General features: G+C 35.4%; 1 protein-coding gene across 1 annotated transcript in view; it reads right to left on the bottom strand.

Moving 5' to 3' along the window:
• Positions 1–26,377, bottom strand: part of ABCD2 (ATP binding cassette subfamily D member 2) — an 89,384-nt gene that overhangs the window by 38,436 nt on the left and 24,571 nt on the right. The window contains exon 6 of the mRNA XM_061123062.1: positions 21,506–21,651. Coding sequence (XP_060979045.1) covers positions 21,506–21,651 — 146 coding nt within the window. The remainder of the gene's footprint in view (positions 1–21,505; positions 21,652–26,377) is intronic.

Raw genomic sequence — 26,377 nt, 5'->3', positions numbered from 1 at the left:
TGCTGAGTTTTCCAAATTTGCTGGCGTATTGAGTGCAGCACTTTCACAGCATCATCTTTTAAGGTTTGAAAGAGCTCCCCTGGAATTCCATCACCTACACTAGCTTTGTTCGTAGTGATACTTCCTCAGTCCCACTTGACTTCACATTCCAGGATGTCTGGCTCTAGGTGAGTGATCACACTATCGTGGTTGTCTGGGTCTTGAAGGTCTTTTTTGTACAGTTCTGTGTATTCTTGTCACCTCTTCTGCTTCTGTTAGGTCCATACCATTTCTGTCCTTTGTTATACCCACCTTTGCATGAAATGTTCCCTTGGTGTCTCTGATTTTCTTGAAGAGATCTCTAGTTTCTCCCCTTCTATTATTTTCTCTATTTCTTTGCACTGATCTATGTGGAAGACTCTTATCTCTCCTTGCTATTCTTTGGAATTCTGAATTCAAATGGGTGTATCTTTCCTATTCTCCTTTGCCTTTAGCTTCTCTTTTCATAGCTATTTGTAAGGCCTCCTCTGACAACCATTTTGCTATTTTGCATTTCTTTTTCTTGGGGATGGTCTTGATCACTGCCCTTTGTACAATGTCATGAACCTCCACCCATAGTTCTTCAGGCATTCTATCATATCTAATCACTTGAATCTGTTTGTCACTTTCACTTTATAATCATAAGGGATTTGATTTAGGTCATACATGAATGGCCTAGTGCTCATTCAACTCAAAAACAAAACAAAATCCATCCAAAAATGGCCAGAGGACCTAAATAGACATTTCTCCAATGAAGATATATAGATGGCCAATAGGCACATGAAAAGATGCTCAAAATCAGTAATTATTAGAGGGACACAATCAAAATTATGATGAAGTACCACCTTATACCAGTCATTAAGAAGTCTATAAATAACAAATGCTGGAAAGGATATGGAGAAAAGGGAACTCTCTTAAACTGATTGTAGGAATGTAAATTGGTATGGTCACTGTGGAAAACAGTATGGAGGTTCCTCAGAAAACTAAAAATAGAATTACCATATGATCCAGCAATCCCATTCCTGGGCATATATCTGGACAAAACTACAATTGCAAAAGAAACATATACCCTATGTTCATAGCAGCACTATTTACAATAGCCAAGACATGGAGACAACATAAATGTCCATCTACCAATGAATGGATAATGAAGATATGGTACGTATATATCAATACAATGGAGTACTACTCAACCATCAAAAAGAATGAAATAATGCCTATTGCAGCAACGTAGATGAAACTAGAGATTATCACACTAAGTGAAGTAAAGCAGAAACAGACAAACACCATATGATGTTATTTATATGTGGAATCTAAAATATGACACAAACGAACCCCTTTATGATACAGAAACAGATTCAGGGATATGGAGAAGAGACTTATGGTTGCCAAGGGAGGAGTTTTGGGGAGGGATTAAGTGCGAGGCTGGGGCTAGCAGATGTAGCTTTTATATATAGAATGGATAAACAGCCTTTGACTGTGTGGATCATAACAAACTATGGAAAATTCTTAAAGATATAGGAATGCAAATCAACTTAGCTGGTCTCCTGAGAAACCTGTATGCAGGCCAAGAACTAACAGTGAGAACTGGACCATTGGAACAATGAACTGAGTCAATATTGGGAAAGGAGTACATCAAACCTGTATATTGTTACCCTGCTTATTTAACTTACATGCATAGTACATCATGCGAAATGCTGGGCTGGATGACTCACAAGCTGGAATGAAGATTGCCAGGAGAACAACCTCAGATACGCAGATGACACCACTCTAATGGCTGAAAGTGAAGAGGAACTAAAGAGCCTCTTGTTGAGAGTGACAGAAGAGTGTGAAAAAACTGGCTTAAAACTCAACATTCAAAGAATGAAAATCATGGCATACAGTCCCATAACTTCATGGCAAATAGATAGGGAAAAAGTGGAAACAGTGACAGATTTTATTTTCTTGGGCTCCAAAATCACTGCAGACGGTGACAGCAGCCATGGAATTAAAAGATGCTTGCTCTTGGAAAAGAAGTCATGACACGTACAGACAGCATATTAAAAAGCAGAGACATCACTTTGCCAACAAAAGTCCATCTCGTCAAAGCTATGGTTTTCCCAGTAGTTATGTATAGATGTGAGAGTTGGACCATAAAGAAGAACTGATCAATTCTGAAGAATTGATGCTTTTGAATTGTGGTGCTGGAGAAGGCTCTTGAGATTCCCTTGGTCTGTAAGGAGGTCAGACCACCAATCCTAAAGGAAGTCAACCCTGAACATTCATTGGAGGGACTGACATTGAAGCTGAAGCTCCAATATGGTGGCCGCCTGATATGAAGAACCAACTCATTGGAAAAGACCCTGATGCTGGGAAAGATTGAGAGCAAGAGGAGAAGGGGACAACAGAGGATGAGATGGTTGGATTGCATCACTGACTCAATGGACATGAATTTGAGCAAACTCCAAGAGATACCAAAGGACAGGGAAGCCTGGAGTGATTCAGTTCATTGGGTCACAAAAAGTCAGACATAACTTAGCGACTGAACAAACAAGACTGTATAGCACAGGGAGCTATATTCAATATTCTATGATAAACCATAATGGAAAAGAATATTAAAAAGAAAAAATACATATACATATCTGAAATACTTCATTGTTCAGTAGTATTAACAAAACATTGTAAATTAACTATATGTCAATTTATAAAAGAATATGAAAATATATGTATGTAACTGAATCACTTTATATAAATGTAACTGAATCAAATATATATATGTGTCAAATATACATATATGTAACTGAATCAGAAACTAACATAACACCGTAAATCAACTATACTTCAATTTAAAAAAGAAGAAAACAGATACAAAAGAATTTCTATATAGCCAGTTAAAAGTTATGTGGTTTTGTTCCAAAGGTAGTTTTTTTAAATTTTCAACATCATTAAAAAATAATAAATATCTAATTCTCTAAATTTTTAGAGAGTATATCCTGTTAAACATATAAGAAAGTATCTCAAGTTTACCCATAAATATTTCTTTTAGTAACTGGAGAACCACTTAGCTCATTGTAGCAATAGATGGGACCTCAAAGGTTGCGTATGGAGAAGGAAACCCACTCCCATATTCTTGCCTGGGAAATCCCATGGACATAGGAGCCTGGTGGGCAACACTCTATGAGGTTGCAAAACAACCAGACATAATTGAGAGACTAAAGACACAAAGGTTGCATAAGGCTGTCAAATGTTTTCTTCATAGGAGAAATTTGGAGAAGCAAAATTTTGTAACTTCTTTAAAAGGCTAATTTAACATTATTTATGATTTCTGAAATCTGTCAGTTCTCTTTGATGAACAGATATGGAATTTTATCTCATAAGAACTTCTAATTATAATTAAGTTCTATTTTTGCTATTTAATTTCTTATTGCATTTATAAGCCTAACAATATGATGAACATGCATTCTCAAAATTTTAGAAAAGTAAAAACAAAACAAAAAAGAAAACATTTTTCTACTAAATTTAAAAAATTCAATCAGGGTGAAATTTAAATAAAATAATTTGTTATTTGATTTACTTTTACCAAAATGATTTAACAAAATATCAAAATTGTTATTTTGCAAATTTATATGAAGGAAATGTTGATGAAATTATACAAAATATTTCATAAAAGTATATATTCATTAAGGACCCAACAAATATTAAAGTTCTATTTTCTCTCAATTGTTTTATACTCATATGAAATGATAAAAATAACATATTCTATATGTTTTTATTGAGGTACTCAGCACCTAAGAACTAATAAATTATATAAATATAATTATTTTAAAATACTGTTATAAAGTTAAAGTTACAACTGAATTCTCTGGAAAGGCATATCAAGGACATTTGGGATGATGTTGAATGTATATCCAACTGTCTGTATGATTAGTTTGTGTATGATCCTTTTTCCTTTTCAAAGGCTTGGAATTTAACATTTTAATCTAGCTCAAGTTTCTCTAGTTCTATGACAATTATACATAATTGATAAGCACTTAAAGTACTCTTTACTAAACGTTCTTTTCTAGATATATAGACGTATTCAGACTAACTTCTAAATATTTCAGGTAGGTCCATTACCAGGTCAGAAAGTTATTAGCTTGCATGCTCTGGCCCAACAGAAAGTATATCATGCAATATACCTTGTACAGACAACAAAAGAAATAGATATAATTAGTAGATATCACAAAGGAAACACTATCTAGTTTCAATTTACTTTCCCTAACTAAAATCCAGAATTAACTCTATTTCTCGTGGGAAGGATTTTGGAATAAATGTATAGGCATCTTGTTCTGTGCTGCGCTAAGTCGCTACAGCCGTGTTCCACTTTGTGCGACCCCATTATGGCCTGCTAGGCTGCTCTGTCCATGGGATTCTCCAGGCAAGAACACTGGAGCGGGCTGCCATGTCCTCTTCCAGGGGCTCTTCCCAACCCAGGAAGTGAACCCGCGTCTCTTACATCTCCTGCATTGGCAGGCAGGTTCTTTACCACTAGCGCCACCTAGGAGTACTACTACCAATATAATTTAAATTCATATCATGAATTAAACAATTATTAAAATTTCCCTTGTTATCTGAAATTACTTGGAATGCATCTATATTTAAAACTGTTAATTATAATAGTAAATTAAAAGTAGAATTATTAGAGATCAAATCCAACATCCAGGGATTATGGCTTTTTATAGTTATATTACAAATGTTTCAGGGTACTTTTAAAATTTGTATTATACTCTCTACTTTCCTCTATTAAACATTTGACAATATATGACTTTTGGGAAAATGTATTGACATTTATTCACACGCTAGCAAAGTAATGCTCAAAATTCTCCAAGCCAGACTTCAACAGTACATGAACCATGAACTTCCAGATGTTTAAGTTGGATTTAGAAACGGTAGAGGAATCAGAGATCAAATTGCCAGCATCAGTTGGATCATAGAAAAAGCAAGAGAATTCCAGAAAAGCATCTACTTCTACTTTATTGACTATGCCAAAGCCTCTGACTATATGGATCACAACAAATTGTGGGAAATTCTTCAAGAGGTGGGAATATAAGACTACCTTACCTGCTTCCTGAGAAATCTGTATGCAAGTCAAGAAGCAACAGTTAGAACCAGACATGGAACAACAAACTGATTTCAAATTGGGAAAGGAGTACATCAAGGCTGTATATTGTCACCCTGCTTATTTAACCTATATGCAGAGTATATCATGCAAAATGCTGGGCTGGATAAAGCACAAGCTGGAATCAAGATTGCCAGGAGAAATACTAATAACTTCATATATGCAGATGACACCACCCTTACGGCATAAAGCAAAGAGGAACTAAAGAGCCTCTTGATGAAAGTGAAAGAGGAGAGTGAAAAATCAACTTAAAATTCAACATTCAAAAAACTAAGATCATGGCATCTGATTCCATCACTTCATGGCAAATAGATAGGGAAACAATGGAAACAGTAAGACTTTATTTTCTTGGGCTCCAAAATCACTGCAGATGGTGACTGCAGCCATGAAATTAAATGATACTTGCTCCTTGAAAAAAAAGTTATGACCAACCTAGACAGCATATTAAAAGGCAGAGACATTACTTTGCCGACAAAGATCCATCTAGTCAAAGCTATGGTTTTTCCAGTAGTCACGTATGGATGTGAGAGTTGGACCGTGAAGAAGGCTGAGGGCTGAAGAAGTGATGCTTTTGAACTGTGGTGTTGGAGAAGACTCTTGAGAGCCTTGGACTGAAGAAAGCAGTCCTGAATAGTCATTGGAAGGACTGATTCTGAAGCTGAAGTTGTTTGGACACTGACTCTTTGGAAAAGACCTTGATGCTGGGAAAGACTGAAGGCAGGAAGAGAAGGGGATGAAAGAGGATGAGATGGTTGGTAGGCATCACTGACTCAATGGACATGAGTTTGAGCAAGCTCTGGGAGTTGGTGATGGACAGGGAAGCTTGGCATGCTGCAGTCATGGGGTCACAAAGAGTCGGACATGACTGAATGACTGAACTGAACTGATTGACATTTATTAAGGTTTATACTCATTATATTTTTATACCATTCCCTATGTTACTCTTTAAAGAAGACAAAGTAGAATAAAAAAGAAAGATTGAGAAATGTTAGCTCTGAACTTGAAATCTCTGGAATGATCACCCAAAATGTTAAATATTTCAGGTGTGTTAGTTGCTCAGTCATGTCCTACTCTTTGCGACCCAATGGAATGTAGCCCTCCAGGCTGCTCTGTCCATGGAATTCTCCAGGTTAAGATTACTGGAGTGGGTCATCATTCCCTTTGCCAAGGAAACTTCCTGACCCAGGGATCGAACCCGGGTCTCCTGTATTGGAGATAGATTCTTTACCATCTCAGCCACCAGGGTTAGCCATCTAGAGTTTAATTGTGAACAATACTGATAAAATTTTATAGCAATACTCATGTATTTAAAGTATGATAAGTTTAAGAATAAGGTACAGCTAAGTACTTCTGTGTTGCCATAGTAATAAGTTAGCAATATGAAAGCCATAAAATCTAGCTATTAATAATTCATATAAATGTACATTTTGGGACCAATCATAATTGTCAGACTTTTTTCTTGAACAGCAAGAACCAGGTTTGAGTCCTCAATGCATGTCATTCACAATATTCTTAAAATAAATATGCAGCAAAAAAGAAGAAATATTCAACTGAAAAGATATACTTAACTGAAATTACATTTCTAAGAAAAGATACTTCTAGGTACTACGAGAGACATGTGCACACCCTTTAAAGAGGAGAGACAGTGTTTATTTCCAAGCAGTAATAAGAATAGTGTTAATGTAATAATCAAAGTACTCCCAAACTAAGAAGAATGCAAACTTCTTAAAAGTCAACTTTGCTTTATTTATCATTATATTAGATTACTGGTATTATTTAAGTATTTTGTCCATTCTGCTGAGTTTCCTAAAACATAACACAGTCTGCTCTGATGCCTAAGATAATCTCCTCTTTTGACAACATAAAGGGTAAATAATAATTTTTACATCATAATGCATCATGAAAATTAAGATTTGCTTATTTTATACTTTTGCAAGAAGTCTGATTTAAAACTAATGGCATATTTTTGAGAGATTAATTTATATTTTATAAAGAAATGGATTTTAGAAGAATAGGAAAGATTAGAGAACATATTCTATCTTGAAAGTGATATGAACACAGTTCAAATGAATTTCACTTTTATACAAGAAATTGACTTGGAGTGCCCTGTATTCCAAGCATTACAAGAACTTCTGCTTCCAAACAGTAGCTTGATATTAGTACAGTTTCAACATACTGAGCAAACAACCTTAACTGGCAATACTCACTTTCAAGGGCAAGCAGGAGAGTAGTAATTTTTCAGAAATATGCCTCCTGCTCCTGGCAATAAGCAGGGCAAAGTGACTTTAGAGTCAGACATGCCCAAGTTCAAATGCTGGCTCCAAAATTTATCAGTGGAATGACTGCAACCTCTTCAAATTTTCTCATCTATAAAATAGGGATACTAACAACAACCTAATGGGTTGTCATATACAAAAATTAGAAACATGTAATATGTGTAGAACAGTGACTAATATATAGATTGTGTTAATAGTCATAGCCTAGAGATGATCAGCCTTTACTCAAGATGCCCTAGAATCCACCAATTATCTCAGGAGATCATTAGATGATCAAAAATCAATATTAATTTGTGTTAAAAATACAAAAACTATATCATTAAAGGGATGAATGGAAATGCCATAAAATAAAACATGAATTAAATGTTGGCACTTCTAAAAGATGAGATTTCATGTCTCAAGCTCTTCTAAAAAAAACAGTTGAAGAATATAGAAATTTTTTAAAGTGAATGCAAACTATAAAAGAATAATAGTTTGTTATTCCCCATAAATTTGGGACTATGCTAGAGAACGTTTTTATTTTATTAAGAGAAAATGAATTCATTTTCTCTGAGAAAATATTTAAGATCAAATAGTAGGTTTTTGCTTTTTCAATCAGAAGTAGATGTTTTTAATATGACTATTTTATTAATCCTAAATAAGAGGCTGTGAATACAGAGGATTTGTATCCAAAGATTTGGTGAATTCTGACCCTGGCTTTAAACTGCCATGCAACTCTAAGTATTAAAGTTTATAATCCCTTTGAACGTTAATCATTTAAAACATTCTATTTAGTATGATTTATGCAGAGCATGATCAATAGGTACTGTTCATACTTAAAAGATAGAAGCAACATTATCTGTATTTAATTCTCTGCACAATCTAATTAATCTAATTAGTCATGCTATTGTTCCTGTGAACAACCAAATTTAGGATTTTAATGTGTATTTCTTTTAACACTATGATTCATAACTACTTTATTAAGCCATATTTACATTTAAAGGATTAAGTAACATGATACTTGAATAGACTATATTGTGATTGAAGTAGTTAGTAAACAAACACTGAGTGGATATATAATGTTATTTATAATTTCAGAATATCTCTGACAAAAAGAAATGAGAGTTGTATAGAAACAAGGTACTTCTTTTTCTGTTTTCAGTAAGCACTAAAAGACTAAAATTTAACCTAATGTTAGCACTATGTCATTTATTCAAAAAGAGGAGATGATCTTCTTAGGTGGAAATTAAAGAAATGGCAGACCCAAAGCACTAGAGAATTTTTAAAAGTAATTCAAAGAACTTCAATGGAAAGAACATCTTAGCAATGGTTAAGGACCTAGGGGATAGATGCTATTATTTTCGGTTATGTACCAATAACATTATATTAATAGAGATGAGTCTAATAAGTATTTGTTTTCTTCAGATTGGTGTATTAGGACAGTGGATAGGACAGCTCTGCTTAGAAAGTATGCAAAAACTAAAGAAACAAACAAAAAAAACCCCTCATGCCTATTTGAATCTGTGGCATTCCTGATCTACTCAGATATTTGCAAAATATCCAATTTATGACAATTGATAAAATTCTAACTTTGAAGACCCAGGTCAAAATACATACTGTTCTACAATACTTTTTTCTCATTTTGAATATTGCTATAGCATTTCTTGCCTTTCTTGAGGCATTTATTCTGGCTTTGATAGGAGTTAGTTGCATGTCTTACCTTATAACCAAATTAGGCACAAGCACATGTTGAGAGTGACTGTGTCTTTCTTTATTCACTAACCTCTAAAGCATCTTACAGCAGGGCTTTAATAAATGCTGATTTAAAAAAAAAAAAGAGTATAGCATTGACAAGGAATATAGCACAATAATTTTCCCAGGATATGAAGTACGATATTCCTACTATTCCACCCTCATTTTTTTCTTTTTCTCTTTGATTTTAAAAAATGTTTAGTCAAATTTAATACAATCCTTATAATCCTTTCACTTTCTTAACCTGTTACTTTAGACTCCAAAGTGAAGTATGGGCAGAAATTTGTACAAATTTGTACAATTTCATGCAAAATTGTGGAAAGTCTGAATCTATTTTAAATCTGTTGGCCTTAGTGTGTATTTCAGCATAAAGTTTACAATAGTGGGAAGATCATGGTTAACATTTCTCTCCCTGGATACTTCTAACAAGAAAGGGTAGTGACAGCAGGAGCTTTGGGAACAGAATTACATGGTGGGTTGTTGCCAAACTGGAGACTGTTGCTGGGGAGAAATATGTGATGTATACAACTGATACCCTAGGAAATAGAAAAAAAAAAAAAAAGTACAAAGGAACCCAAGGCTTTCCTACCTTTCGTTAGTAAAACCTATTATTTTTTGTCTTGCTTCCTGCACTCCCTTCCATCCTCCATCTCTGTCTTCCTACTTTCCTTCTTCCCTCCTTCCCTTCCTCTCCTTCACTCACTGTTTCCCTAACCCCCATCAAATGTTTTAATTTTCCATTCTGGTAAGTGTTAGCATATAATAGTATTTTGTTAGCAAGTGAACTAAACAAATGAAGGTTGGGCTTCAGAGCTTTAATGGCTGAAGACAGAGATAAACTAGGGAATTACTAGGTAACTAACAAGCCATAAAACTGTAGATTAGTGAAAGCAAGAGATCTTAAAAGTGAAAGTTAGTTGCACAGTCATGTCTGACTTTTTGGGATTCCATGGACTGCAGCCTGTCCCACTCTTCTGTCCACGGAATTCTCCAGGCAAGAGTACTGGAGTGGGTTGCCATTTCCTTCTCCAAGGGATCTTCCCAACCCAGGGATCGAACTTACCTACATTGCAGGCAGATTCTTTACCAACTGAACCACTCGGGAAGCCCTGATAATTTCTCTGATAACTCAGCTGGTAAAGAGATGATAAATCAGCCTTTAAGTGGTGAGAAGACAGTGAAAGTGCTTCAAGAATTGACAAAAGAAATTCAGGATCTGTATTCAAATGTAAGAATTTTCCTGAGCGTCAGATGGCTAATACAGTGGGGAACAATGAGTTTCAACTAACAATTTAAAGAGGACAGTCACACTGCTCAGGAAATTCAGTCTCAAACAGCCTGTGCCCTGCTTAGTTGCTCAGTCAATAATAATAATAAATAAATAAATAAATAAATTTAAAAAAAATAAATAAAAGTACATCTATGAGCTTGTTACATATTAAAAAAAAAAAAGAAATAGACTTTCATTCTCATTTGTTCTTAACTAAGTTGTAGTTGATTTTTTGCCTAGGGAACAGTAAATTTCATAACTAAGAAAAAGTTTCTTAGTGATTTATGTTTGTTGCAGAATAACACAGTTAGTTATCCTGAGAGCAAAGACTGGAATTTAAGTACTATTTTCTCTTTTTTTCCACTGTAAAAAACTGCAATAAAATACACATAAAATAAATTTTACCATATTAACCATTTTTAATTATACAGCTCAGTGGCATTTTTCCATGTTTACTGAGACAGAATGGACAAACAACTTTATATAAGTTCAAATTATAAACCTGTTAATTTCATACACTTAACATATAGCAAAATAATTATCACTGTAGCATTACCTGACACATCTATTACTCACATAATTGTCAATTCTTTTTGTGGTGAGAATATTAAAGGCCTACTGTTTAACAACTTCCAGTATATAATTTGTTACTATTAACTCTAATTACAATGATATGAGTCAAATTTCCTGAACTTATTCAACTTCTAACTGTAAGTCTGTACTTTGAACCATTATCTCCCCATCCCTCAAACTCTCCAGCCCCTAGTAACCACCATTCTACTCTGGTTCTACAAGTTTAGCTGTTTTAGATTCCATATATAGATGCTATCAATATAGTATTTATCTTTCTCTGTCAGACTTATGCCATTACATTGTCACAAATGGCAGGATTTCCTTTTTCATGGTCTAAGGATATTCCATTGTATATAAATATATACCACATCTTTCCATTCATCTCTTGATAGACACTTGGGTGGTTTTCACGTTTTGGCTATTGTGAATAATGTCTCAATGAATGTGGGAGTGCACATAGTAACTCTGTTTTTAATTTTCTGAAGAATCTCCATAGCATTCTCCATAGTGGCTCCACCAACTTATATTCTCACTAAGTGTGGATAGAGGTTTCCTTTTCTCCATGACCCTGTCAACACTTGTTATTTCTTATCTTTTGAGATGAGCCATTCTGACAGGTGTGAGGTTATATCTCATTGTGGTTCTGACTTGCATTTCTCTGATGATTAGTAAGATTGAGTACATTTTCATGTACCTGTTGGATAAACTGTGTATCTTCTTTGGGAAAATGTCTACTCAAAATTTCTGCCCATTTTTAAACTATAATTTTTTTCCTTTTTGTGTTGTATGAGCTTCTTGTATATTGTGGATATTGAGAGCTTACCAGATATGATTTGCAAATATTTCCTCCTATTCCATAGGTTGGTTTTAATTTTGTTGATGGTTTTCTTCACTGTGTAGATTTTTAATTTGATGTAGTTCCACCTATTGACTTTTGCTTTTATTGCTTGCACTTTTGGGGTCATATTCAAAAATCATTGCCAGATCAATGTCAAGGAGTTTTTCCAATGTTTTCTTCTAAGAGTTTTATGATTGGCCTTACACTTAGGTATTTAATCCATTTCAAGTTCATTTTTGTGAGTGGTGTAAAGGAGAAGAAGTACAATTTCATTTTCTGCATATCCAATTTTGCCAATACCATTTATTGAAGAGACTATCCTTGAATAGTCTTTACTCTCTTGACAAATAATAATTGACCATATGTAAGCATTTATTTCTGGTCCCTTCGTTCTGTTTCATTGGTCTATGTCTATTTTTCTACTAGTACCAGACTGTTTTCATGAGTACAGCTTCCTAACAGCATTTGAAAACAGGAAGTGTTAGGTTTCCAGCCATGTTTTTCTTTCTCATGATTGCTTTGGCTATTTGGGGTCTTTTATGCATCCACAAAAATTTTAGGATACTTTTTCCTATTTCTGTGGAAAATACCATTGGAATTTCCATAGGAATCGCATTGAATCCATAGATGACCTAGTACAGTATGGACATTTTAATAGTTCATGAACATGGGACATCTTTCCATTTGTGCTTTCTTTAGTTTCTGTATAGTTTTCAGTATAGAGATCTTTCACTTCCTCAGTAAAATTTATTCCTAAAAACATTACTGCTATTGATGCTACTGTAACTGGAATTGTTTTTGTTTCTTTTTCAGATAGCTTGTTGCTAGCATACAAAAACACAATTGATTTCTGTATGTTGATTTTGCATCCTTCAATTTTTACTAAATTCATTGATTTGTTCTAAATGTTTCTGGTGAAATCTCTAGGACTTTCTATTTGTAAATTCATCTTATTTTCTAACACAGATAATTTTACCTTTTCTTTCTGATTTGAATGCATTTTCTTTGTCTTGCCTGATTACTCTACGCTTCCAGTACTTTGTCGAAAGAGAATGGTGTGAGTAGGCACCCTAGTCAGGCTCCTGATCTTAGAGGGAAACCTTTCAATCTTCCACCACTGAATGTGATATAATCTCTGAGTCTGTCATCAGTTCAGTTCAGTCACTCAGCCGACTCTTTGTGACCCCATGAACCGCAGCACGCCAGGCCTCCCTGTCCATCTCCAACTCCCAGAGTCTACCCAAACGCATGTCCATCGAGTCAGTGATGCCATCCAGCCATCTCACCCTCTGTCATCCCCTTCTCCTTCTGCCCCCAATCCCTCCCAGCATCAGGGTCTTTTACAATGAGTCAACTCTTCACATGAGGTGGCCAAAGTATTGGAGTTTCAACTTCAACATCAGTCCCTCCAATGAACACCCAGGACTGATCTCCTTTAGGATGGACTGGTTCGATCTCCTTGCAATCCAAGGGACTCTCAAGGGTCTTCTCCAACACCACAGTTCAAAAGCATCAATTCTTCAGCGCTCAGCTTTCTTCACAGTCCAACTCTCACATCCATATATGACTACTGGAAAAACCACAGCCTTGACTAGACGGACCTTGGTTGGCAAAGTAATGTCTCTGCTTTTAAATATGCTGTCTAGGTTGGTCATAACTTTCCTTCCAAGGAGTAAGCATCTTTTAATTTCATGGCTGCAGTCACCATCTGCAGTGATTTTGGAGCCCCCCAAAATAAAGTCTGACACTGTTTCCACTGTCTCCCCATCTATTTCCCATGAGGTGATGGGACCAGATGCCATGATCTTAGTTTTCTGAATGTTGAGCTTTAAGCCAACTTTTTCACTCTCTTCCGTCACTTTTATCAAGAGGCTTTTTAGTTCCTCTTCACTTTCTGCCATAAGGGTGGTGCCCTCTGCATATCTGAGGTTATTGATATTTCTCCCGGCAATCCTGATTCCAGCTTGTGCTTCTTCCAGCCCAGCGTTTCTTATGATGTACTCTGCATATAAGTTAAATAAGCAGGGTGACAATATATAGCTTTGATGTACCCCTTTTCCTATTTGGAACCAGTCTGTTGTTCCATGTCCAGTTCTAACTGTTGCTTCCTGACCTGCATACAGGTTTCTCAAGAGACAGGTCAGATGGTCTGGTATTCCAATATCTTTCAGAATTTTCCAGAGTTTATTGTGATCCACACAGTCAAAGGCTTTGGCAAAGTCAATAAAGCAGAAATAGATGTTTTTCTGGAACTCTCTTGCTTTTTCAATGATCTGACAGATGTTGGGAATTTGATCTCTGGTTCCTCTGCCTTTTCTAAAACCAGCTTGAATATCTGAAAGTTAAGGGTTCACATATTGTTGAAGCCTGGCTTGGAGAATTTTGAGCATTACTTTACTACCGTGTGAGATGAGTGCAATTGTGCAGTAGTTTGAGCATTCTTTGGCATTGCCTTTCTTTGGGATTGGAATGAAAACTGACCTTTTCCAGTCCTGTGGCCACTGCTGAGTTTTCCAAATTTGCTGGCATATTGAGTGCAGCACTTTCACAGCATCATCTTTTAGGATTTGAAGTAGCTCAACTGGAATTCCATCACCTCCACTAGCTTTGTTTGTATTGAGTCCGTCATATGTGGCCTTTATTATGTTGAAGTATGTTCTTTCTATACCCAGCTTGTTGAGAGTTTTTATTATGAAAGAATGTAATTTTGTCAAATGCTTTTTCTGCCTCTATTGAGATGAACATATGATATTTGTCTTTCATTCTAGTATCACATTTCTTTATCTGCAATGTTGAACCACCTGTGCATCCCAGGGATAAATCCCAGTTGAAAAAGGTATGTTCCTTTTAGTGGTTGTTAAATTCAGCTTTCTAATATTTTGCAGATAAGTTTTACATCTGTATTCATCATGGATATTGGTCTGTGGCTTTCTTATCCTGCAATGCCCTTAACTGGGTTTGGTAACAAGGTAATGCTGGCCTCATAAAATGAGTTTGGGAGTATTCCATTCTCTTCAATTTTTTGAAGAGTTTGAGGAGATTATTAATTCGTCTTTAAATGTTTGTTAGAATTCACCAGTGAAACCATCATAGAGGATTAGAATGAAAAAGTTGAAATTCAAGAAATATCTGGAGTAACAGGCAAGTTTGGACTTGGAGTACAACATGAAGCAGGGCAAAGGCTAACAGAGTTTTGCCAATAGAACACACTAGTCATAGTAAACACCCTTTTCCAACGACAAAAAAGATGACTCTACACATGAACATCACCAGATACTGAACATCGAAATGAGATTGATTGTATTCTTTGCAACTAAAGATGGAGACGCTATATACAATCAGCAAAAACAAGACCTGGAGCTAACAGTGATTTAGAACATGACCTCCTTATTGTAAAATTCAGGCTTAAATTGAAGAAAGTAGGGAAAACCACTAGGCCATTCAGGTATGATCTAAATCAAATGATTATGATTGCACAGTGGAAGTGACAAATAGATTCAAGGGATTAGATTTAATAGACAGAGTGCCTGATGAACTGTGGGTGATGTTCATAACATTGAACTGAAGGCAGTGACCACAACTATCCCAAAGAAGAAGAAATGCAAGAAGGCAAAATGGTTGTCTGAGGAGACCTTACAAATAGCTGAGAAAAGAAGATAAGTGAAATGCAAAGGAGAAAAGGAAAGATATACACAACTGAATGCAGCATTCCAAAGAATAGCAAGGAAACATAAGACAGCCTTCTTAAATGAACAATTCAGAGATAGAGGAAAACAATAAAATGGGAAAGACAAGAGAATTCTGCAAGAAAATTAGAGATACCCAGGGAATATTTCATGCAAATATGGATACAATAAAGGAAAGAAAAAGCAAGGACATAACAGAAGCAGAAGAGATTGAGAAGAGGTGGCAAGAATACACAGAACTACACAAAAAAGCTCTTAATGACCCAGATAACCATGACAGTGTGGTTACTCACCTAGAGCCAGACATCCTGGAGTATGAAGTCAAGTGGGCCTTAGGAAGCATTACTATGAACAAAACTGGTTGAGGTGATGGAATTCCAGCTGAACTCTTTAGAGTCCTAAAAGATGATGCTGTTAAAGATGATGCTGCACTCAATATGCCAGCAAATTTGGAAAACTCATCAGTGGCCTCAGGACTGGAAAAGAATAAGTTTTCATTCCAATCCCAAAGAAGGACAAAGCCAGAGACTGTTCAAACTACCATACAATTGCACTCATTTCACATGCTAGTAAGGTAATTTCAAAATCCTACAAGCTAGACTTCAACAGTACATGAACCAAAAACTTCCAGACGTACAAGCTGGATTCAGGAAAGGCAGAGAAACCAGATCTCAAATTGCCAATACCCACTGTATCAGAGCAAAAGCAAGAGAATTCCAGAAAAGCATATATTCCTACTTAACTGACCATGCTAAAGCCTTTCACTGTGTGGATCACAACAAACTGTGGAAAAATCATAAAGAGATAGGAATACCAGACCACCGTACTTGTCTCCTGAGAAACCTGCATGCAGGCCAAGAAACAACAGTTATAACTAGACATGGAACAAAGGACTGGTTCAAAATTTGGAGAGGAGTATGTCAAGGCTGTACATTGTTACCTTGTTTATTTAACTTATATGCAGAATATATCATGCAAAACACCAGGATAGATGAATCACAAGCTGGAATCAAGATTGCCGGGAGAAATAACAACCTCAGATATGCAAATGATACCACCCTAATGGGAGAAAGTGAAGAGGACCCAGAGTCTCTTGATAGAGGTGAAAGAGGAGAGTGAAAAAGCTGACTTAAAACTCAACATTAAAAAAACTAAAAATATGGCATCTATCCCCATGAAAGTGAAAAGTGAAAGTGAAGTCACTCAGTAGTGTCCGACTCTTGAAACCCCATGGACTGTAGCCTACCAGGCTCCTCCATCCATGGGATTTTCCAGGCAAGAATACTGGAGTGGTTTGCCATTTCCTTCTCCAGGAGATCTTCCCAACCCAGGGATTGAACCTGGGTCTCCCACATTGTAGTCAGACGCTTTTACCATCTGAGCCACCAGGGAAGTCCTATCCCCATACTTCATGGTAAATAAATGGAGAAAAAAGGGAAACAGTAGCAGATTTCATTTTCTTGGGTTCCAAAATCACTGTTGATGGTGACTGCAGCCATGAAATTAAAAGATGCTTGCTCCTTGGAAGAAAAGCTATGACAAATCTAGATAGCATATTAAAAAGCAGAGGCATCATTTTGCTGACAAATATCCATATAGTCAAAACCAGGGCTTTTCCACTAGTCGTGTACCAATGTGAGAGTTGGGACATAAAGAATGATGAGTGCAGAAGTATTGAGGCTTTCTATCTGTGGTGCTGGAGAAGCCTCTTGAGAGTCCCTTGGACTGCAAGGAGATCAAACCAGTCAATCCTAAAGGAAATCAACCCTGAATATTTATTGGAAGAACTGATGCTGAAGCTGAAGCTCCTACACTTTGGCCACCTGATGCCAAGAGCTGACTCACTGGAAGAGACACTCACACTGGGAAAGATTGAGGGCAAGAGGAGAAGGGGGTGACAGAGGATGAGATGGTTGGATGGTACCATTGACTCAATGGACATGAGTTTCAGCAAACTCTGGGAGATAGTGAAGGGCAGGGAAGCCTGGCATGCTACAGTCCATGGGGCCACAAAGAGTCGGACACAACTTAACAACTGAACAACAACAACCATTAGAAACCAACTGGTTTTTGTTTTGAGGAGATTGTAGATTACCGATTCAATTTCCGTACTTATTACCGATATTTTTTTTACTCCTTCATGATTAAGTTTTTGGTAAATTTTATGTTTGTAAGCATTTATCCATTTCTTCTATGTTTCTAGGTTGTGGCATATTATTGTTCATAGTAGTCTAATGATCCTATGTATTTCTGTGGTAATACTCTCATCTTTTCTTTCTGATTTTATTTATTCTTTTTGCCTCTTTGTTAGTCCAGCTAAAGGTTCATCAATATTACTTTTACAAATAATTATTTCTTAGTTTCAATTGATCTTTTCTAACTTTCTGATCAGATCTTTCTGGTCTCTATTTCATTTATTGATTGAATTTTTAAAATTGATCTTTCCCTTTTTGTTTTCTGGTCTCTATTTCATTTATTTCTTCCCTTTTTGTTATTTCCTTCCTCTTTCAAACTTTGGACTTTATTTGTTACCATTTTTCTAGATCCTTGAAATGTTAAGTTAGGTTTACTTGAGATCATTTTTTCTTAATTTAGGCATTTATTTCTATAAGCATCCTTCTTAGAACTGCTATTGCCACATTCCATAGACTTTCATATATTGTATTTCCATTTTCATTTTTTTCAATATATTTCTTAATTTCTTTTTTGATTCCTTCTTTGACTCACTGGTTGCTCAGGAGTGTGCTAATTTCCACATATTTGTAAAAATTTCAGTCCTCCTCCTTTTATAGGTTTTGTTTCATACCATTACGATGGGAAAATTACATGACTTCAATCTTCTCGAATTGACTAAGATTTATTTTGTATCATGTCATAAGATATGCTAGAGAATGTTCTGCACATGGTTGAGAAGTGTATTCTGCTGCTGTTGAATAGAATGTCTATATCTGTCTGCTAAATCCATTTGGTCTAAAATATGGTTCAAGTCCAATATTTCCCTGTTGATTTTCTGTCTGGATGATTTACCCACTGTCAAAAGTGGGGTATTGATGTTCCGAACTATTAATGTATTGTTGTCTATCTCTCTTCAGATCTGTTGGTATTTGCTTAATATATTAATGTGTTCTGATATAGAGTGCATATATATTACAACTGTTATATCTTCTTGATGAATTGATCCCACTGTCATTATATAATGACCTTCTTTGTCTCTCTTTAGCATTTTTGGCTTAAAATCTAATTTTTCTAATATAAGTGTAGCCACCCTTGTTCTCTTTTGGTTTCCATTTAGATGGAATACCTTTTTTCCATCCCTTCATTTTCAGTCTAGGTGTGTCTTTAAAGCTGAAGTGGTTGTCCTGTAACCAGTGTAAAGTATATGTGCTAGCCATTTATGTGTTTTGGTTGGATAAGTCAGTATATTTACATTTAAACTAACCACTGACAGATAAGGACTTACTGATGCCATGTTATTACTTTCTGGTTGCTTTGTCCCTTGTTCCTTTCATCCTCTCATATAGCCTTTCCTTGTGAATTGGTGATTTCTATAGTGGTATGCTGTAATTCCCTTCTCTTTACCTATTGTGAATCCCCTTTAGGTTTTTTTTTTTCCCCCTAATGCTTTTTTTTTTCCATTTATTTTTATTAGTTGGAGGCTAATTACTTTACAATATTGTAGTGGTTTTTGTCATACATTGACATGAATCAGCCATGGATTTACATGTATTCCCCATCCCGATCCCCCCTCCCGCCTCCCTCTCCACCCAATTCCTCTGGGTCTTCCCAGTGCACCAGGCCTGAGCACTTGTCTCATGCATCCAGCCTGGGCTGGTGATCTGTTTCACCCTAGATAGTATACATGTTTCGATGCTGTTCTTTGTGGTTCCTATGCATTTGTGCATGCTCATTCGTGTCCGACTCTGCAACCCCATGGATTGCACCCTGCCAGGCTCCTCTGTCCATGGGATTCTCCAGGTAAGAATATTGGAGTGGGTTGCCATTTCTTCCTGCAGAGGATCTTCCAGACCCAGGGACTGAACTCAGTCTCCTGTGTCCCCTACATTGCAGAATGATTCTTTACCTGCTGAGCCATTGGGGAAACCCTTGTGGTTCCTATGAGGCATATATAAAACGTCTTACAAGTTTTATGATATTAACTACTTTAATTGTATATAAAAGCTCTACCCTTTTACTCTCCCCTTTTTATGTTTATAATGTCACAATATGCCTCTTTTTATATTGTGTGTTCATTAATAAATTATACCAGCTATAGTTATTTTAATACTCTTATCCTTTAACATTCATACTAAGGTTAGATAGTTAACACACCACCATAACACAGTATTAGAGTAATATGAATTTGAGTATATATTTACATTTACTAATATTGTATATTTTAATGTGTTTTCATGCTACTAATTAGCATAATTTCATTTCAATTTGAAAAACTCCTTTTATCATTTCCTGTAAGGCAGATCTAATGGAGATAAATTCCCTCCTCTTGTTTGTCTGGGAAAGTCTTTTCCCTTCATTTCTGAAGGATGACTTTGCTAGTTAGGCACTTTCTTAGTCTTGAAAATGTCTTTTATTGCTCAGGTTATAGCTATATTCTTCAAGAACTGTTTTTACATTATAAATGAAATCTAAAATAGTTCAAAATATAAAATTTATGTATATAATTCTATTTGCATTAAAGGAGTTGATTCTATGCTATAACAGAATATTTTCCTCACGATTTTATGCTTCATAACATAAATAGAAAATCAAAATCAGTCTACTTAATGTATTAATACCTGAAACTTAAACTTTGGCACAACTATTTACTTTTCAGATCCAGAAGATTTCCCAAAAGAAATCCAAAGCACAGACAGAAAGAGTCTATAATTCTGGTGTCACAGACGTCATCTATTTTGTGTTAAAACACAAGTATTCACAGCACTGCTCACAGCCAATATTTTCTTATTGCTAATATAGTTCATCATTCTACACTTCAGATAGCTTAATACTACTATAATAGGTTTTACTTTAGGAAAAAAGTCCCACAGAAACTCATCTGTATAGCTGTAATATAAGCTCTAAAAATTAGTCCAGTGAGCAGGATGGTACAAACACTTTCTGACAAAGGAAAAGGAACGAAAGAGACGTGATAGCACATATTTAATGGAACTTTTATATTTGCTCTTGTTACTATAATTCCAGCATAGGTACTTGATTAGGCCCCACAGAATAGTCCTCTAGCATGGTAGAAGTACTTTTGTGATGTCAACCTAACTCAGGGAGATGACAGGTGGGAAAAATTACTGGGTTAGATGAACATGAGATCTGTTTCTCCTTTAAATTTAACTGTCTCATCCACAATGAATATTCCAAATTTTCAAGTATAAATTTCTGTTTAGACATCTGCATATTGTTATGAAGGAAGATAGCTAAAAACTTCAGATGAAACAATGTTAGTTTTAAATATTTCTATGCTTACTTTTACATTCATTCTTAAAGTAAAATATTTTTAATTAAGGTAGTTTTAAATCATTAATTAATTACATAGAACTGTGATAAATATTAGTATACAGAGGCTCTTAAAACATAAGTGAACAATTTCAGAACATACAAATATATGCAGCTTTATGAAAGACTAGCATACTATTCAAGTACTATTCATTTTTGTGAGAAGAGATAATAGAGATTATATCTAAAGCAATATAATTATTCTTTGGACTAGCCTACTATTTCTTGAGGCTAATATCTATAGTCTTTTGAGTGTTCATTACAATGAGATGTGAAAATGAAAAGAATGGTATTTTCCTGGAAACTATTGTAGTCAAAGCAATAGTAAAACTTTTTAGGATAATGTTAACTTCCTTAATAGTTTCTCTCAAAAAAAACGCTTAAAAGATTACTTGCAGAAGAGCTTAAGGAATCAAAATAATTCAAAAGCGAAAGAAAAATTTTCCTTGTGATATAAAAAACTTTACCCACCTTTGTGGAATATAGAACATATGTTGTGGAGGTGGTTTATATAGGACTCCTTCATATACAGGCCAGAGCCCACTTAAAATTCTGAAGAGAGAACTTTTCCCACACCCATTGGGACCAGTTATCAAAAGATGCATTCCTTCTTCTACCTACGATAAAAAATAAAATTAGGAATTACAATATTTAAAAATTATTCCATCTGGGAGCATTTAAAAGTGATTTTTAAAAACTTTTAAACACATGATAACCTAGGAAAAGAAATCAAAGATAAATATATCAGGATTGAGAATATCAAATTTGGCTCTGAAGCTAAAGGCATCATAAAACAGTCCACTTCCAAAGATAATGGATCTCCTTGAAATGAGCACTCACTTCCCAAAATTTTTGTTGAGGTTTTGTCACCACACACTACACAGATATGAAGGAACATTATCATGTGGGAATAAGAAACTGAAAAAATTTAATTTAAATTAGAATAGATTAAATTATTTAATATTAATATCTGATGAAATTTATTTTAATTAAAATGCAATATTTGTAAGTTGACGTTAACTAGCTACAAACTAGTTATTCTAAGAGCTAGCTGGGTTGTTTAATTCAGTAGTCTGAAATGTTATAGAAATTATAAAAGAACGTAATGAGAGATATAAAATGAACCTAATTTTTCTTTATTCACAGAGAGAGAAGATAGGTATACCAAATTAAGACAGAAATAAGCACGAGGACTGTAATATAGTCTAATGCCCATGGATGAATTAAAACAAATATATATACACATACACATAAAAAAGCAATATATTCATGTTGATTGGATACTTTTCTTATAATCTTTTATCTTAATTATCATTTAAATTTAAATAGTTAAATTTCATGAGCTCCCATTCCACCAAATATAATCAAGAAGTTACCAATCTGGTATCTAAAAGGTATTGTGAAGAGCAAGAAAAAGGAACATCATTCAAAAATTTGATTGGCTTTTTAGAATAAATGATATTTTATAGTCAGCAATTTAAAAATGACTATATGCTTCTGGTTCAAAATGGCAGAGTAGAAAGGTATGTGCTCATTTCCTCCTATGAGGGCACCAAAATTGCAACTAGCTGTTGAACAACCATCGAGAGGAGGATGCTGGAACTTACCAAAAAAAGATACCCCACATTCAAAGACAAAGAAGAAGCCACAGTAAAGACAGTAGGAGGGGGGCTCAATCATGATAAAATCAAATCCCATACCTGCCAGGTTGATGACCCAGAAACTGGAGAATAATAATACCAAGAAAGCTCTCCAACTGTTAAGAAGGTTCTGAATACTACATCAGGCTTCCCAGCATGGGGATCTGACAAAGGGACTGGGAATCCTCAGGGAATCTGGCCTTGAAGGCCAGTAGAATTTGATTATAGGACTTCCTCAGGACTGAGGAAACAAAGATTCCAGTAATAGAGGGCAAAAACAAAGTCTTGTGCACACCAAGACCCAGAGGAAAGGAATAGTGACCCCACAGGAAACTGAACCAAAACTACTTGCTAGAGTTGGACAGCCTCCTCTGGGGGCCTGGGTCAGCAGGGACTCACTACAAGGACGAGGACACTGGCGGCAGCAGGCTAGGAAGGTCTCCCTTGGTGTAAGCCCTCTTGGGGTTTAACCCTATCAGAGAGACCATAGACCCCAGGGCTAGATCATTTAGAGCCAAACAACTATCAGGGATGGGGACCAACCCCTCCCATCAGCAGATAATTAGACTAAAGCTTTACTGAGCAAGGCCCTGTCCACCAGAGCAAGACCCAGTTTTTCCCACTGCCAGTCCCTCCCATCAGGAAGCTTATACAAGCCTCTTAGCCTCATCCATCAGAGGGCAGACAGAAGAAGCTAGAAGAAGCAGTCCCATAGCAGCTAAACAAAAACCACCTTACAGAAAGTTAATCAGGAGAAAAAAGCAGAACGTTACATCCCAAATGAAGGGATAAGATAAAAGCCCCAGAAAACCAACTAAATTAAGTTGGGATAGGCAAACTTTCAGAAAAAGAATTCAGAATAATGATAGTGAAGGTGATTCAAGATCTCAGGAAAACAATGGTGAAGATGCAAGAAATATTTACCAAAGACCTATAAGAACTAAAGAACAAACAAACAGAGATGAATAAAATACTAGAAGGAATTAACAGCAGAAAAATAGGCAGAAGAACAGATAAACGACCTGGAGGACAGAATGGTAGAAATCATTGCCATAGAACAGAATATAGAAAAAAGAATGAGAAGAAATGAAGGCAGCCTAAGAGACTCTGGGACAACATTAAACAGACCAAGATGTGCATTATAAGGGTCCCAGAAGAAGAGAGAGAGACAGGATCTGAGAAAATATTTGAAGAGATAATAGCTGAAAATTTCCCTAATATGGGAAAGGAAATAGTTAACCAAGTCCAGGAAGCACAGAGAATCCCAGGTAGAATAAATCCAAGGAGGAACACACTGAGACATACAGTAATCAAGCTGACAAAAATGCATTAAAGAAACAGATAAAATATTAAAATCAGCAAGGAAAAATGACAAATAACATACAAGGGAATTCCCATCATGCTATCAGCTGATTTCTCAATGAAAACCCTACAAACTAGAAGGGAATGGCATGATATATTTAAAGTGATGAAAGGGAAGAGCCTACAGACCAGAATACTCTACCCAGCAAGACTCTCATTCAGATTTGATGGAGAAATCAAAAGTTTCCCAGACAAGCAAATTTAAGAGAATTCAGCACCATGAAACCAGCTTTACAATGAATGCTAAAGGAACTTCTCTAGGCAGGAAACAAGAGAAGGAAAAGACCTACGGAAGAAAAAAAAAAACAACCCAAACAATTAATAAAATGGTAATAGGATCATACATATCAATAATTACCAACCAAAAGACATAGATTAGTTGGGCAGATGAAAACACATACATGTATGCACTTCCAATTATCACTCACTCTGCTTGACCCCCCCCAATTTGAAAAAAAAAATTTTTATATTGTTAAGTTATTCATGACTTGCAGTTGTAATTATCTTTTATTTTTTGTCTGCATATTGATTGTGAAAACTGATAATTATCTTTTATTATTGTGACTATGTAACCATTATTCACTTAATACCATTGTATCATGATTGGTCAACAGAAAACTAATAGAACTCTATATCACCAAAATTAGGATTCAATAGAAAAACCTGCAATCACTTTTTAAAATCCAGATGCATATCAGAATTATCTTAAAATCTTTGAAAATTACAAATGCCCAGGTACTGCATTGCTTTTTTTATCCAGATCTCCAGATATGTTTCTAATGAGCAGTCATGTTTAAAACCAACTGGACTATATGATGATATTTTATCTAGTTTGTCTCATTTTTTCTATTTCATATTCAGTGCTCCCATTTCATTTAGTTTATGTTTTTCACTTTTCCATGTCTATTTTTTTCCTTGATGTTTTTTCTCAAGCCTTTATTAAGCATAGTAGAAAAGCTTTTGTGTGTATATATATATAATATGTATAAAATACATATTTTTAAAAACTTACAAACTTTTGCCTAACTAAAAAATTTATAACATTTTGATTCCACTTCTTTGACTTAGTATGGATGGAATGCTAGATTTCTAATTTAAAAAATAGATATGCAATAAGCAACAAAGGTTTACCACATAGCAGAGGGAACTATGCTAGATAGTATGGGCTACCCTCATAGCTCAGTTGGAAAAGAATCCAACTGCAATGCAGGAGACCCTGGTTAGATTCCTGGGTTGGGAAGATCTGCTGGAGAAGGCTACCATTCCAGTATTCTTGGGCTTCCCTTGGGGCTCAGCTGGTAAAGAATCCGCCTGCAATGCAGGAGACCTGGGTTCGATCCCTGGGTTGGGAATATTCCCCTGGAGAAGGGAAAGGCTACCCACTCCAGTATTCTGGCCTGGAGAATTCCATGGACTGTATAGTGCACGGGGTCACAAAGAATCAGACGCGACTAAGCGACTTTCGCTTTCTTTTCAGAGGGAACTATAGTCAGTATATTGTAATAACCTATAATAGAAAATAACTTCAAAAATAATATATGTGCATATGTATAACTGAATCACTTTGCTGTGCACCTGAGACATTGAAAGTCAACTATACTTCAATAAAATATGTTTTAAGAAAAATAAATTAAAAATGAATATAGCATGAATATACAAGAGGCAGAAATTTACAGTATGTCTGTAGATGTAGCTTCATACAGTATAGATACAAATATATAAGTGTCTATGATGTAGAATATATCATGTTTAATACTTAAAGATAAAAAAGCATCATATTACTTGTATAATGTCAGTGTAAGGAACCAGTTCCATATATATCCATTACCTATTTGCTGTGTATAACATAAATTAAAATCTTTTTGTTGAAAGAAGATAGTGGGGAGAGGAAGGGAGGAAGGGAAAGAAAAAGGTCTGATATGAAGGTTAGACAAAATAACTAAGAATGTATGTGATAAGTACATGTAAAGCAAAAATGGTTCAAATTCATATGCTAAGTAATCAGACATTTCCCTAGCAAATATTGACATGTGTTTCAAAGATTACAATAAACACAAGAACAAAAAATTAACTAGTTATAAATGCTTTTGTGATAGCAAAAAAGGATGATGTATTAGGGAAAGAGAGTGGCACTGTGAAGCTGGTGGGGTGGGGTGGGGCTTCTTTTGATTAGGTGCTGCAGCGAAGTCCTCTTTGAGGAGGTAACATTTTGGCTTAGCCTGGTGACAACAAGCAACTAGTCAGATCTGGCAGAAGAGCATTCCAGGCGATAAAGATAGCTAACACAAGGACATAAGACAGGAGCAAGCTTGAGTCTATAAAATCTCACTGCAGATATTTT

This window comes from Dama dama, chromosome 3, assembly GCF_033118175.1.
Source record: "Dama dama isolate Ldn47 chromosome 3, ASM3311817v1, whole genome shotgun sequence".
In the NCBI taxonomy this organism is placed as follows: Eukaryota; Metazoa; Chordata; class Mammalia; order Artiodactyla; family Cervidae; genus Dama; species Dama dama.
Note: the sequence above shows the minus strand (reverse complement) of the source record. Positions and strands in the feature narration are given on the sequence as shown.